We start from the raw sequence: 13,618 nt of genomic DNA, 5'->3' as shown, positions 1-13,618 counted from the left end.
TTGTATGTTCTGACCTCAGTGCTGCCTCCACCACAAACAGGCCGTGTGTTTTCCCAGCACTGACTGTGACGTTCATGACCCGCTGTGAATAACGGAGCCTCTAGAACATAATGAGGTTTCACACGTCTCTCCTTTATATCCAGTGTTTCCTGAGGCCTCGACTCGGGCTCAGCCACAATCATTCAAAAAGCTCAACAGAGAATCTACCTTTAGAGGAAGCTCCGCTCTTTTAATGTCCGTGACACAATTCTATGCAACTTTTACAATTCTTTTATCGAAAGTGTCTTGACATTTTCTTACATTTGTCGGTTCAATGGGGCGTCTGTAAAAGACCGGTCTGCACTGAAATGATCCAGCTGAAGGACTTAAGTTCTCTCTGGAAGAAGCGACTGAAAAGGCCAAACAAATCCTGAGCCGACAGAGCCAACCCAATCGCCCAAAAAAAACGTGCAATATTTACGTTTTTTCCCCGACAAATTTTCGTTCATATAACACGTTTTTACGTCCGAAATACGTATATATGTTACATTAAGAAACGTGCACATAGAACGTTTAAAAAAAACGTCATTTATTTACGAAAATACACACACACAAACACAATATGAAATGTAAATATTTTACGTATATGAAAACGTACACATTTCACATATTTACGTACATAAACAACATAGAAAATTCGTACATATTGCACGAGGTTAAAAACGTCCAGAAACACGTTTAAAGTCACATGAAATACGTAAAATAGTGACGAATTATCAAGGAGCAAACGTAAATTACGTACGAAAAAAAAAATTCGTACATAGTGTACGAAGTTAAAAACGTCCAGAAACACGTTTAAAGTCACATGACATACGTAATGTAGTGACGAATTATCAAGGAGCAAACGTAAATTACGTACGAAAAAAAAATTCGTACATAGTGTACGAAGTTAAAAACGTCCAGAAACACATTCAAACTCTCATGAAATACGTAATATAGTGACGAATTATCAAGGAGCAAACGTAAATGAATAACGAAAAATAAATTTCGTACATAGTGTACGAAGTTAAAAACGTCCAGAAACACGTTCAAACTCTCATGAAATACGTAATATAGTGACGAATTATCAAGGAGCAAACGTAACTTACAAACAAAAAACAAAATTCGTATATATTGCACGAAGTTAAATACGTCCAGAAACACGTTCAAAGTCACATGAAATACGTAACATAGTGACGAATTCTCAAACAGCAAACGTAAGTTACGTACGAAAAACAAAATTCGTACATATTGCACGAAGTGAAAAACGTCCAGAAACACGTTCAAAGTCTCATGAAATACGTAACATAGTGACGATTTCTCAAACAGCAAACGTAACTTATGAACGAAAAACAAAATTCGTACATAGTGTACGAAGTTAAAAACGTCCAGAAACACGTTCAAAGTCTCATGAAATACGTAACATAGTGACGAATTCTCCAACAGCAAACGTAACTTACGTACGAAAAATAAAATTCGTACATAGTGTACGAAGTTAAATACGTCCAGAAACACGTTTTAAGTCACATGAAATACGTAATATAGTGACGATAATTACACAGCATGTGCTCACATTTTACGATCTCAAATAAACGTCCAAATGCTATGGCAACCAGTATACCATGTTAACAATTATTAGATTAAAATGCTTGTAATGTATGTACAAATTATACATTTGAAAATGCGTTCTACAGATCTTATCACAATGGACAGAGCAGGCAATTTAAAATCGCCCAGTCAAATGAAAATCAAACCTTGAACATGAAGCCTATGCGTGTGATATTAAGCGACTGGTTTACAATACAGTGCAGCAGTTTATTATACTTCATACTTCATTGGTTGTCCGAAGGTTTAGCCTGCTGCTGCTTGCTACAACTCACTATGCCATCCGACACCTGCAAATGGATGCAGAAGGTATAAACATTTCACACTTAACTGTTCCGTACATCTATTGAAAAACGCAAGAGACGATCTGTGCTTACCAAAATCCGCGCACCATAAGCCCAATATTTCGGATCCTCGATGTTTCAATACATACACAACTTCACCGCATCCTTCCGCGTTTAACATTTAAATTTGCCTCCAATTCCAGGATAGCGGACGCAACTTCCGCCGACCACTTGTTCTGTTGTTTAACAGCATGTCGCATTACCGCCTCCCACAGGATTCGAAGAATACCTTACGGCAAGGTGATTCTGTCGCATTACTGCCTTCCACAAGTTAATAATAAATAAAAATAGGAATTCCCTACCACAACATGTTACAATCAACAACAACGACAAAGTTGAATTATGCCACTGCAACAATTTAACTATTGTAATTGCAGAAGCCTTTTTTGTTTTGTTTTACATTACAATTAGACTAGTACACTGAATCAAATGGGACAAGAAATGGGAGTACCATAGTAATAAACTTACATTGTTTTAGATGTCCCAAATTGTATATTTGGTATATAATTTGTAATCAAAATTAAAATATCTATAATACATATGTAATATTATATATATATATATATATATATATATATAAAAATACACTTGGATTAGTCTAGTTTCCATCATATCAAGATCTGGGCAATCTAAATAAGGTCATTTGCCCAAGTGTGTACATATACTGAATATAATATTTTGCAAATCCTGTCTCACCTATAATTAATAGATCAAATGTCTAAAAGGATTACATTTATCAAACTGTTCCGACAAAAAATAATTTTATAATAACTAAGTTTATAAGTTTTAACATCAAAGATCTTGTCCGTAGTGTAAATTGTACAAACACCTGCTCATTAAGGACGCAAAGCGGTCTCGCTATTATTTTGTCTACTTAAACTATGATGACACAATATCAGTATCAGCACAACCGATGGAGCCAAGAATCTGTATTAAATCAGGTATCTACATTTTTTAATGGAATCATCTTAATAGGTCTTTAGAACATTACTTCCTCAGAACATTACTGATACGTACTCTCAATATATATTACGATACAATTGTGCGTTAAAGTCTTCCAAGTACAATGAACACAATACTCTGGTTGGACCATGTAGCGGTTTATGTCACAAAATAATTTTTAAAGCAGGTTTTCAATGTATTCTCCCCAACACTTCATTGGAGAAAATGTGAACGCAACCTAAATTTCTGATTCACTGTCTGTCTCAGATTCTTGAAAGTCCTCCTCGGTTTCTGTAAAGTCCTCCTCACTTTCTTCAGTATCCTCCAATCGGCTTTCGCTCACAATGTTTTTGTATGTAGCCTGAACCTCAGCCATTTGGATCTTCAGTTTGTGGATTTCGGACATCAAAAAACATTCTAATCCGGCAGACAGTTGCTGAGGAGACTGAGTGATATCTATGAAGACAGAGCACAGGTACTTAAGCAATTACAGTAATATCAGATGTAAGCAAGATACAAAATCTACAAAAAGGGATCATAGAATAAGAATCAGAAATCTGAATAATAGTTTTTCTCTAAATTGGAATGTTTTGATACGACATAAGGAAGAAAATATAAATGATATGTTACTTTGTCTTAATATTATGAACTTAAGTCTATATGTTTCGATGAAAGATTACAAAAGAATTACCACAGAGCTTTTCCTTTAGAGCCTTTGAAAGGCTACTCAAGGACTGCCAGTGTTGGCGCATCTCCTTCAAAAGTATGCCTTCTTCCTCATGCAGCCTTTGAAGGAGCATGGCCTTGTCAAAGACCTCTTTTTTGGCCTTAATGGAAACACCTGAAGCTGTAAACATGAAATTGAACATTTATTGGGTAAATCCAAAATATACAAAACTCAAAATGATAAATAAGAATAATTGCTCACCTCTGTCCCATGGCCACAACGGACAATCTACTGAGAGCACATCAGAGGGAATGGCATCTTGCTCATCAACCAAATTGTTGTACTCTGTGATTGCCTCTGTTAACTTCCCTTTTTTTTTTTCGATCTTCGCAGTTATGTGCTGCCTTGACTTGTTCCTTTCTGTATGACAGATAGCAATAATAATGAAATCTGGGTATAGTATGTTTGTATACAGAAAAACAAATTCTTTATACTGGGAGAACTATTTTTGACTGAATTTCCATCTCCTGCTCCTCCTTATTCAATATGTAAGTAATTTTCTAATCACTCGAAATTTTAAAATATGCCTTTTGCCAATCAGATCAGAACGCACCTGGCTTTGCCACCTGTGGCACACCTTACTGTTCCACCTCACTTTCTGCAACTTCCTGCATAGTCTTTCTCCACATATTCACTCTGAATCTGTGCTCCAAATATCTGTGTCAATTTACATCCTGTGTAAAATGTACACTTCCCAAAATTTGCCTCAGGAAAACAAGCTAATGCATCAGTTTCTATCAAAGTGTTGGAGCGCATACCTGGATACTTGTATGCTTTTGCAAATTTTATCCAGCAGAGGGTGCACTCGGCCTTGTTGAATTTGATTGTTTAACTGTACATATTCCAAAGTTATACTTTTTGTCATAATATGTTTAGAAGCATTGTACCATCAAAGAAAATGCTGCTATCTTTTTGCCAAAGTTCTGCATTGAAGTCGGAAATACTTATGACTGCAAGACTGCAACACTTAAACATTTGACAAGCATGCATTTTCCCAGAGCCTGATGGTCATATTTGACGATGTTCACCAACTGTGTACTCAGAACATCCCAGGAAGAGGTCCAACTGGCTTTTATGTACCGGAAGTTACAGGTAAATGGATTTTCACCTGTAGCATGAGTCTGAACTATAATGAGCATAAAGGGATCTATATGCAATATTTGAAGTTTTCACATCTGAATGCACATAGAAAATAAGAGGAAAGAAACACGGTTTGGTAGACTAATGTCCTCCAAATCAGAGTCAAAAAACACTTGCTCAAGTAACGACATGTCTGGTTGATCGATTAGTCAACTAAAAGGAGGCATGACAAAACCTCTCAAAATCGTTTGACCTAACTAAAGCACTACAAAACTATGCACTGGTAGCTATGTGAACTTAACTTGTAGATTAAATTGTTCTGCCTTAAAAAACAAAATGACCAAAAAATACATAATAATGTAATAATTTTCTGCTACATTTCCAAAAAATTCCATTAAATTATAAGCGTTTTTTTCCAATTAAAATACAATTACCGGTAGTCAATTATTACATACATTATAATCGTTATCACTACGATAACATTATTTTACATGATTATTTGGTCTATTGGATAAAATATTACGCCCTGATTATTTTTAAGCCTTTACTTTAAAAAAAACAGACATTTATAGAGGTCTGTGAGGTCACTGTTGTTGTGTCGCATAGAAAATGTTAAAAGGCATGTATAATTGAGAAATACTAACATGTATTTACCATTGTGCCGATATTTATCCCGCTTACTTTCTTGGATCTCAAGGGCCAGGCTTTCAATTAGACGCTGCAGTCTTGTTGCATCATTTACCTCTGAGGCTGCATAAAACAAAAAGTGCCAATGTTATGATATTATTGTTAAGTGTTTGATGTAACTGGCCTCATTCTTAAAATTCAGAGGTTCTTGGCATCAACATACTCGCTTCAGCCCATTGCTTCACTTCTTGAACCCAAACCTTCAAATCATCATCTGTGAGATGAAGCTCTGCTTTCAGATGGTTCAGGTGGTTCACTTCATTGACTTTCCTCTTCAAAGTCTGTTAGGCGATATTGTGGAACATTAGCTACAAATAAACTCTTTTAGCCATCTGACATGAAGAGTGACAATTTGTTATATGACAAAAAAATATATAATTTCAATAGTACTTTGAAATATCTCTTTGACAGATATTTGTGGAGGCCATTTTTCTTCTGGATATTCCATCCTCTCGCGTGCACAGTTATCATGTCTGTCCGAGCTAAAAAAAAAGAAAAAAAAAATTTCAAATCTGATTTTAAAACATCAATGATTGAGGTGGAATTACAAAATCTGCTTTACCTGCTTTAGTCATGTATTTTGTAGTTAAAGCTACTCTGGACAAAAAGGAATTGACCTGCTCAACCTCTTCCCCCACTGTCATGCCTGCAAACAAATTAAAACAATATAAGCTAATAGCACTCCTAAAATCTTGGACCAGAAGGTCCAGCCAGGGGCCGGAAGGGTGTCCGGTTTGGGGACCACAGGATTTCATCTCTGCTGTTTGCAGACGATGTTGTCATGTGGGCTTTATCAAACCAGGACCTCCCACATGCACTGAGACAGTTTGCAGCAGGGTGTGAAGCGTCTGGGATGAAGATCAGCACCTGCAAATCAGAGGCCAAAGTTCTAGAGGGGAGAAAGGTGCCTTGCTCTTTCCAGTGCAGCCACAGGTTTGGTTAAGTCAAATTCAAGACCTATTTTAAAATCTTACGCTGTTTAGGGAAATTTTTCTCCTAATTTGGTCATGTATGTTTTAGTTTTACTGCATTAAAAGTCAGAGGTATTTTGGTTATCTGGAAGCATGTATCAAAGTATTGTGCTACTGACATCATTATAGCATATGGTGTAACACAATATTAAATGACACACGTTCTCAACTGTAATGCCTTTTCCGTAAAATGTCAAATGTTTCAGGCCTTACATTTGGCTACATCAAATTCAGTACCTTTTTAATGATTAAAAGTCTCTGGGAATACCATGTCTCTCTTTGAAGAGTGGTGTGGCTTAGAGATAGGGTGAAGAGCTCAGAGGGAACCTCCTCCACAGCTCCTCCTGGATGCCTCCCTGGGGGGCGCATTGAGTTGCCTTGTGTACGAAATGCGCGGTATAAATAAAGTTGCCTTGCCTTGCCTTCTGGGTGTGTCCCATCAGGAAGAGACTCTGGGGAAGACTCAGGACACGCTGAACTATGGGCCCGATCTTGTGTTTCAAAACGCAGACTATAGCGCAGGGGTAGGCAACGTCTGGCTCGGGGGCCAAATCCGGCCCTCCAGCATAGAATCTCTAGCCCCTAAGATGATTTTGAGGAATATTGTGCAAATAAGAGATCCAATACCTGTTAAAGTACTCTAAAATGTGAAAAATTGTGTCAGTATTTTAATGTCCTGTCAGAACATCGCGCTTAGTTCCCTATGGAGTCATATATAATGTTAAACAGTGATTCTCCACTGGTGGGTCAGGACCCAAAAGTGGGTCATGGAACCATTTTCAGTGGGTTGCGAGTCTATAGGGAACTTTTATTCAATATTTTCCTGAAACTGCATGGAAACACTAACTGTGTCTGTTTAAATGAATGTTATTGGGTTGTTTTGATCATATTTTCAGTCTTAAAGGGAAATCGACTGCCACACTTGTGTGGAAAATACAATATTTTATACACTTGGGTGTTTTGGGAATGATGAAAATCGGCCCTCCACGACGCAAACTTGCCTTACCCTGCTATAGCACAACATTTTGCGCAGAGTAAGAATGCACTTTGGGATCTTGCCACTCCAGACATAGCGCATTTAATTGTAAGTACTGGAGTGGAGACACACATTTTCCTCCAACCCCACAACTCCGCGCCGGGAAGGGGAGGGAGAGGGGTTGGGGGGGGTGAACATGTGCATTTGTTTTGTTTCGCATTTAGTTCACCAGAGGACTGCGCACAAGATTTGGCCCTATGACTCTCAGCTGGCCTGCGAAGACCTCGGGAGTCCGCTGGAGATAGGGAAGTCTGGGCATCTCTGCTCAGACTTCTGCCCCTGCGATCCGGCAATAGATAAGGCGGAAGCGAAATAGATGGATGAAATATTTGTGGTTCTTACCAGCCCCTTCTTGGTTACGTCCACTCCACAGAACCTGTTGGTGTAATATATTTGAACATTGTTGTTGTCACACTCAAACATAGCAGAAAAAATTAAAAACTGTACCTCACACTTGGCTGCATGTCCCTTGGCATGCATAACAGAGAGGAATGGCTTATTGCACAGAAGATGTGACAACTCTGGAAGCTTGGCACAGACTTTTTGTAGGTAGGGGTAGTATCTGCACATAATATCTGTGCAGATAAAATCTACCTTCCGACCAAAGGACACTTCTTTGTGCAGGAACATAGGGTACGCAAATATCTCCCCTCTGTACATGTGCAAAGCTTTTAGCAGCACGCCATGACGACAAACTGCTACTTCTGCACCCTCCTCATCAAGCTTTGACCCAGCCTTTTTTGCACACTCCTTGCCAGCAGTCCATTTCCCTTTCCCACACATCGCCTTGCCAGAAACCTTAAACAGGAGAGTGGCAAAAGTAATACATATTTGTAGACATACACATAATTTGTGAAATTCATTAATTTTAAGTTATCCACTTACAGGCGGAACTTTGTTGCGAACTGTGGCTACAAAATCTGTCACTTCCTTGTCTTTTGCAAAAAAATGTCCATCAAAGAAACCAGTTTCTGCTGATCTGGGGGGAAAACTCCATATTCAATTTGATTCCAATTAATACTGAAATGATTTATAAATAAAGACATTGTATAAATATAAAGACTTTGTCTAAACCAGAGGTCTCCTGCACTTTTCCCCTCGGAGAGCTACTTTCTCGGGACGATAATGGCAGACAACTATTCATTTAAGCGGTCAGGGAAATATGAGTGGATATAATGGTGAGAGCCTTTCATGGGGGGCTGTTACTATCAAGATTCAGTCATCATTTCTTATCACTTATTCATTACAAATGCCTCCAATTGTTGTAGGCATGTGAATCATACATGCTCTAATATGCATCATATAATTTATACATTTTAAAATCCTATGGGGAGCAACCTGGAAGAGGCTGACGAGCTATTGGTAACTCCCGAACTACCGGTTGGAGACCCCTGGTCTATACCCTTTATTATTATTACCCTTTGTTAAAGCGATACAGCTTACGGTTTCCATCTAGTGAAACTGCTGCAACATCAGGCTGACAGGCTGGACAGCTAAAATGCTCCTGCATTAGGACAGCCTTCTCTTTCTCATGCCTGCAGTATGTCCACTCAAGAAAGGCACGCTGCAGGCCATCTCCACATATATTCCCTGCCTATGTTTAATAAAAAAAATTCTTCATTGTGACACAAATATACAAACCATACAACATTTTGAATAGTTATATATTAATATAATTACTCGTCCAAAGCCTCTTGTGCGGTTGTCAAGCATTCTAACAAAAGCCTGCCGTGATAGCCCTGGAGCGGTCACCTTCAATTCCTCAAACATTTTAAACAAATCAACACTATAAACAGTTTTAAAGTCTATGTGTCCAGGCCAATAGCCATTTTCTTGGAGCTTGGATATTGAAGGACTCCATGTGACAGAACATGAGGATGATGAACAGGAAAGTGACGGTAGGGACAAGTCATATCTTCCTTTGGGGGGAAAAATACAGACGTTTGGAGAAGTTTTTGGTGGATTGTATGTTATTGTTGTTAAATATTTTCAGTTCTTCTTACCATTGATATTGACCAAGATGATAGAACGCCCACATCGGATATCAAACTTGGTACCGCACTGACAAAATATTGGCCAAGCCATGGGCAATAGTCTTGCTAAAAATATAAAACAATTATACATATTTAAAATGTTAACTGTAAAGCAATTTTACAAGATATTTAATATTTTTTATTCTTACAATAAAGATTCTTACCTTGTTCAGTTGATGAAAGTTCACCATTTTTGTTTAGATAAAGGCAGCAGATGGGGGGGATAGGTTTATAAAAACCTTCAACAAGCGACAACCGATTGTGGAGAACATACCCCTTGTGAACACTCCGGTCACATTCTCCACACACTCGTCTGGGCATTTAATTATTGCTTTGTTTGACATGCATTTATTGCACATCTCTTGGGGGACTTTCTCTGATGCTACCATTCCTTTGACAAGATCAGGTCTGGCCTTATCCCACTTGTCTTCAGCCAGTGACTGCCTATCCTCCCATTTTACAGAAGGTTTGGCAGTTGGGTCTTGACAATCTGGGAGAACATCTTTTAAGGACAGCAACTGGGCATCTAATTCCTCCTCAATGCTACGTTGCCGAACTAACAAAAAATATATATATGAAAATTAAATCAAAATGTCAATATGCTCTCAGCATCGTACTTACTCTCGTATGTGGAAGAAACATCGGCCTGGCTGGTTGAAGGTTCTACACGACTGGTAGAAGCACCTGTATGGGATGCTGTCATAACACATTCACAAATTCATATATTAATTAGCACACAAACATTTTTGGTAAGTCCATTTTAACATACCTGTGCCAGTAGAGCGCGCAGCAGGCATCCGACGTCCATGGCTGTCCCTCTTTCTCCCTTGCTCCTTCTCTCCACCTATACTGCTTTCTTGCTTCTGTCAATTAAACATACCTTTATGATGGTGTACTTCACTATCAAATTGTGACAATAGCAATTTAAATCCATCTAATATGTTACAAACTATTAACTAGAGGTGCACTGATCGAACGATCACGGCAAAATTTGCATGATCGTTGACCAACAAAATGCACCTTTTGACGATTACAGCTAACTCAGACTACTGTGTGTGAATCTTGAGCCAAATTTTACAATCTGTACTACCTAGCAATCAAAGACTGTTGCTGGTTTGTTCTCAAGCGCGGGACCGTGTCATGCCTAATTTACAAAGACAATATAAAAACACCATCATTTAAACCTGCGGTTCCCAAAGTTTTGGCCCCGCTTACCAATCAAAAGATATTTCAGGGCACCCCAATATCAAATATATTATACTAAATAAAATGGAATGGTTTTCCTTTTAAAATTCATAATACACAGTGAGCTCTTTATTACTGATTGTGTGGAAAACCTTTGGGGCCCCCCTGCAGTGCATCTGAGGCCCTGAACTCCACTTTGGGGAAGCCCTGATGTAGAGCGTTAAAACAGGGATTTTTTTAGCTCAAATTGGAAAGAAAATGTTATTGAGCCACTTGGTTCTTGATGCTCCTGTAGCGCCTCACAAAGGGGAACAATCAATGTCATATGTGGATTTGATTGAAAATAGTAATAACAAATATGTTGTAATAAACAAACTTCTTTAGAGGGCAAAACACTTACGTCGAGTTTCTGCAGATCTGCTAAAGCAATGTCTAAATTGCACCTCTCCACCTCAGTAAAGATTTCTTCTAATTCCTCCAGTTCCTCAAATGCCTTTGGGTCAGACATGGCGACAGCTACAGAAATTATACATACACATTTGGTTAGCTACATGAATGGGTTTGAATAGTTTATTTATTGTTATTATATTATTTCATTTAAAATGGACAGATCAAAGAACATTGTTACATTTCAAAGTGACGATAGGCTATTTAGCCGATGCTAATTTGCAGTCCTTTGTTGTTTGTTAACATCGCGGGGCCAGCAGCCGCCATTTTAAGTTAGCTTTTACGTCTGCGCTATTACAAATGTATTACAGTTGCTTGTCATTGTTGATATTAGCCTTTTAGATCGTTGATGCTCACCTTTTCTTTAACAAAAGACAGTCCCTTCCTCACGGTCGCCAGAACCGTTCACGTTCAAGTCCGGTTGTTGGAAGACGCAGGGGAGACCCGTCTTCTGACTAAAGTCTACACTACGGTGCCGAAGAGCCGCTCTTTCTCACTGTTCGTGTGACGTGATTCCAAGATTGCCTAGTTTGTTGATCAATAGTTTGGGTCTTCTCGCCGTTGAACACTGTCTGTAAATACACTTGCTCTTATCGCTCTGCACATCCACTAACTTCGCACAAATGCGTCGCAATCCCACACAGTCAGGCTCGCTTTAGCTCCCTGGCTATTTCCGCTTCCTTCCTGGATGTTTTTATGATGCAAGTAAGCGACTGATTCTGGTTGTGTTCAGTGTCCCACAAAAGTTACTCTGTCTGGCTACACCACAACTGGGCCCGCTACAATAGTAGGCTAGTGTTGTTGTTGTTGTTGTTGTTGTTGTTGTTATTATTATTATTATTATTATTATTATTATTATTATTATTATTATTATTATTATTATTATTATTATTATTGTTGTTATTGTTGTTATTGTTGTTATTGTTATTGTCATTTTTATTATTGTTAGTAGTAGTAGTAGTAGTAGTAGTAGTATCAGTATAATTATTTTAGTTATTATTATTATCATTACATCGCAATAACATTCCCAGACCAACTTAATATGTTTTTTTTTTTTTTTTACAAAGTTATTAAAATATGACATAAATAAAAAATAAAATGCAATGCAGACATTTTCATTATTAGGAATGTTCTATAAATTACTTAAATGAAGTTCCAAAATCTAATATGAACCATTTACAGCCCACCAGTGCAAATGTGTCACTTCCGTTTCACGTCTGGTATAAAAACAGAGCGCTCTTCCCGCACTTATGCCTGACTTCTACCAACCGACTGAACCGACGGAGAAAAATATAAAAACAGTAAGTTAGCTTAACTTTTTCTATCACTTCCAACCGATGCTCTTACGCCAATGCAACTTCCCGGCAGCTCCTGGCGGTGTGTCCCGCACTTGCCCACTTATACCGCTGGTTGGTACCAAATATGAACTTGAAATGCTTTTACTTAGTAGCTAGCGGCAGCGCGCCAATCCATCAGTCGGCAGTCGGCACAAGTTACGCCAAAACAGCGCGCAACTGTGCATGAGATTGAGCACAAAAATACAGTAAAGTTTTGTGATGACTGTAACTGTCATATTGCTGCGTGAAACGTGAGAGCATCTACAAGCTAACCTATAACGCTAATACGGATAGTATTTACTGTGCTGATAAATTGAATGGGCAGCTGTCCAATGGCTCTCTGCTCGCCCAGAGCTCGTTTGATGCGCCGTTGCGGTCAGCGAGGGGAGGGCTGACCACTCCAGGTGAAACTGAAGCCATTATTAGAACGACAGTTATAAAATAAAATAAAAGCCTACTAAGTCTACAGTTTAATTAATATATTTGTCATATCATATGCGCTACTAAAAAGTGGATTGTTTGAGTTCATTAATCATAGATTCTACGCGTTATGTTTAAAAAATTCCTGCAAACTGGCCGAACGCGAAATCGTATTTGTGAAGTGTTGTTGTTTTGTGTTTTCGCATGTTGCTCACAAAACACAGCGGATATCTATTAATCCCTTATATACCCATAGGTATATTCATGTAAATGTCGTTACATCAAAACATTTGCCTATGTCTAAGTTGCGTCATTTTGCAATTGTCCGTGCTATACATGTTATAATGTTATATTAATTTGTTGTCTCTCTTGTCTCAATAGATGCCTGGGTCTATTAAAAAAACCTGCTGTAATCCTGATTGCCACCAGAAAATAGGGGTGGCATGCAAAAAATGCCCCCATTGTGGTGCCATCCAGCCCCAGAAAAAGCGCCTTCATGACTCACGGAAGGCCTTTCAGCTTAATAAGGAGGAGTGGAAGGAGAAGCTAACAAAAAGTCATAATAAGAGCAAGGAACACGAGAAGGCGTATCGTCTAGTACGTAATAACACAATTGTTAAGATGTGCACAGCAAATAATTATTGTTTACACATTGTAAAATTGTAAATAAAGAAAAAGAGAATTATTTGACCCATAATGTAATGAAATAATTGCAGTGACATTTAATTTTTTGTGATCTTGTGTTGGCAGCTCGATAGATATTCGGCAATGGGGTACTACCCCATT

At 38.3% G+C, this 13,618-nt stretch overlaps 1 protein-coding gene across 1 annotated transcript; it reads right to left on the bottom strand.

The window, feature by feature from the left end:
* Positions 1-3,833: 3,833 nt before the first annotated feature.
* On the bottom strand, positions 3,834-7,950 carry LOC306968369 (uncharacterized protein; the record flags this gene model as incomplete). Its single annotated transcript, XM_079563713.1, has 8 exons — positions 7,858-7,950; positions 7,753-7,786; positions 5,966-6,049; positions 5,794-5,885; positions 5,567-5,684; positions 5,371-5,466; positions 3,921-3,996; positions 3,834-3,864 (listed from the first exon to the last, which is right to left on the bottom strand). The coding sequence occupies exons 1-8, from the start codon at positions 7,888-7,890 to the stop codon at positions 3,834-3,836; spliced, it is 564 nt and encodes a 187-aa protein (XP_079419839.1). The 5' UTR covers positions 7,891-7,950.
* Positions 7,951-13,618: the final 5,668 nt, after the last annotated feature.

This window comes from Gobius niger (genome assembly GCF_951799975.1).
Source record: "Gobius niger genome assembly, chromosome: 9".
In the NCBI taxonomy this organism is placed as follows: Eukaryota; Metazoa; Chordata; class Actinopteri; order Gobiiformes; family Gobiidae; genus Gobius; species Gobius niger.
This window is presented reverse-complemented; position numbering and strand designations above follow the sequence as displayed.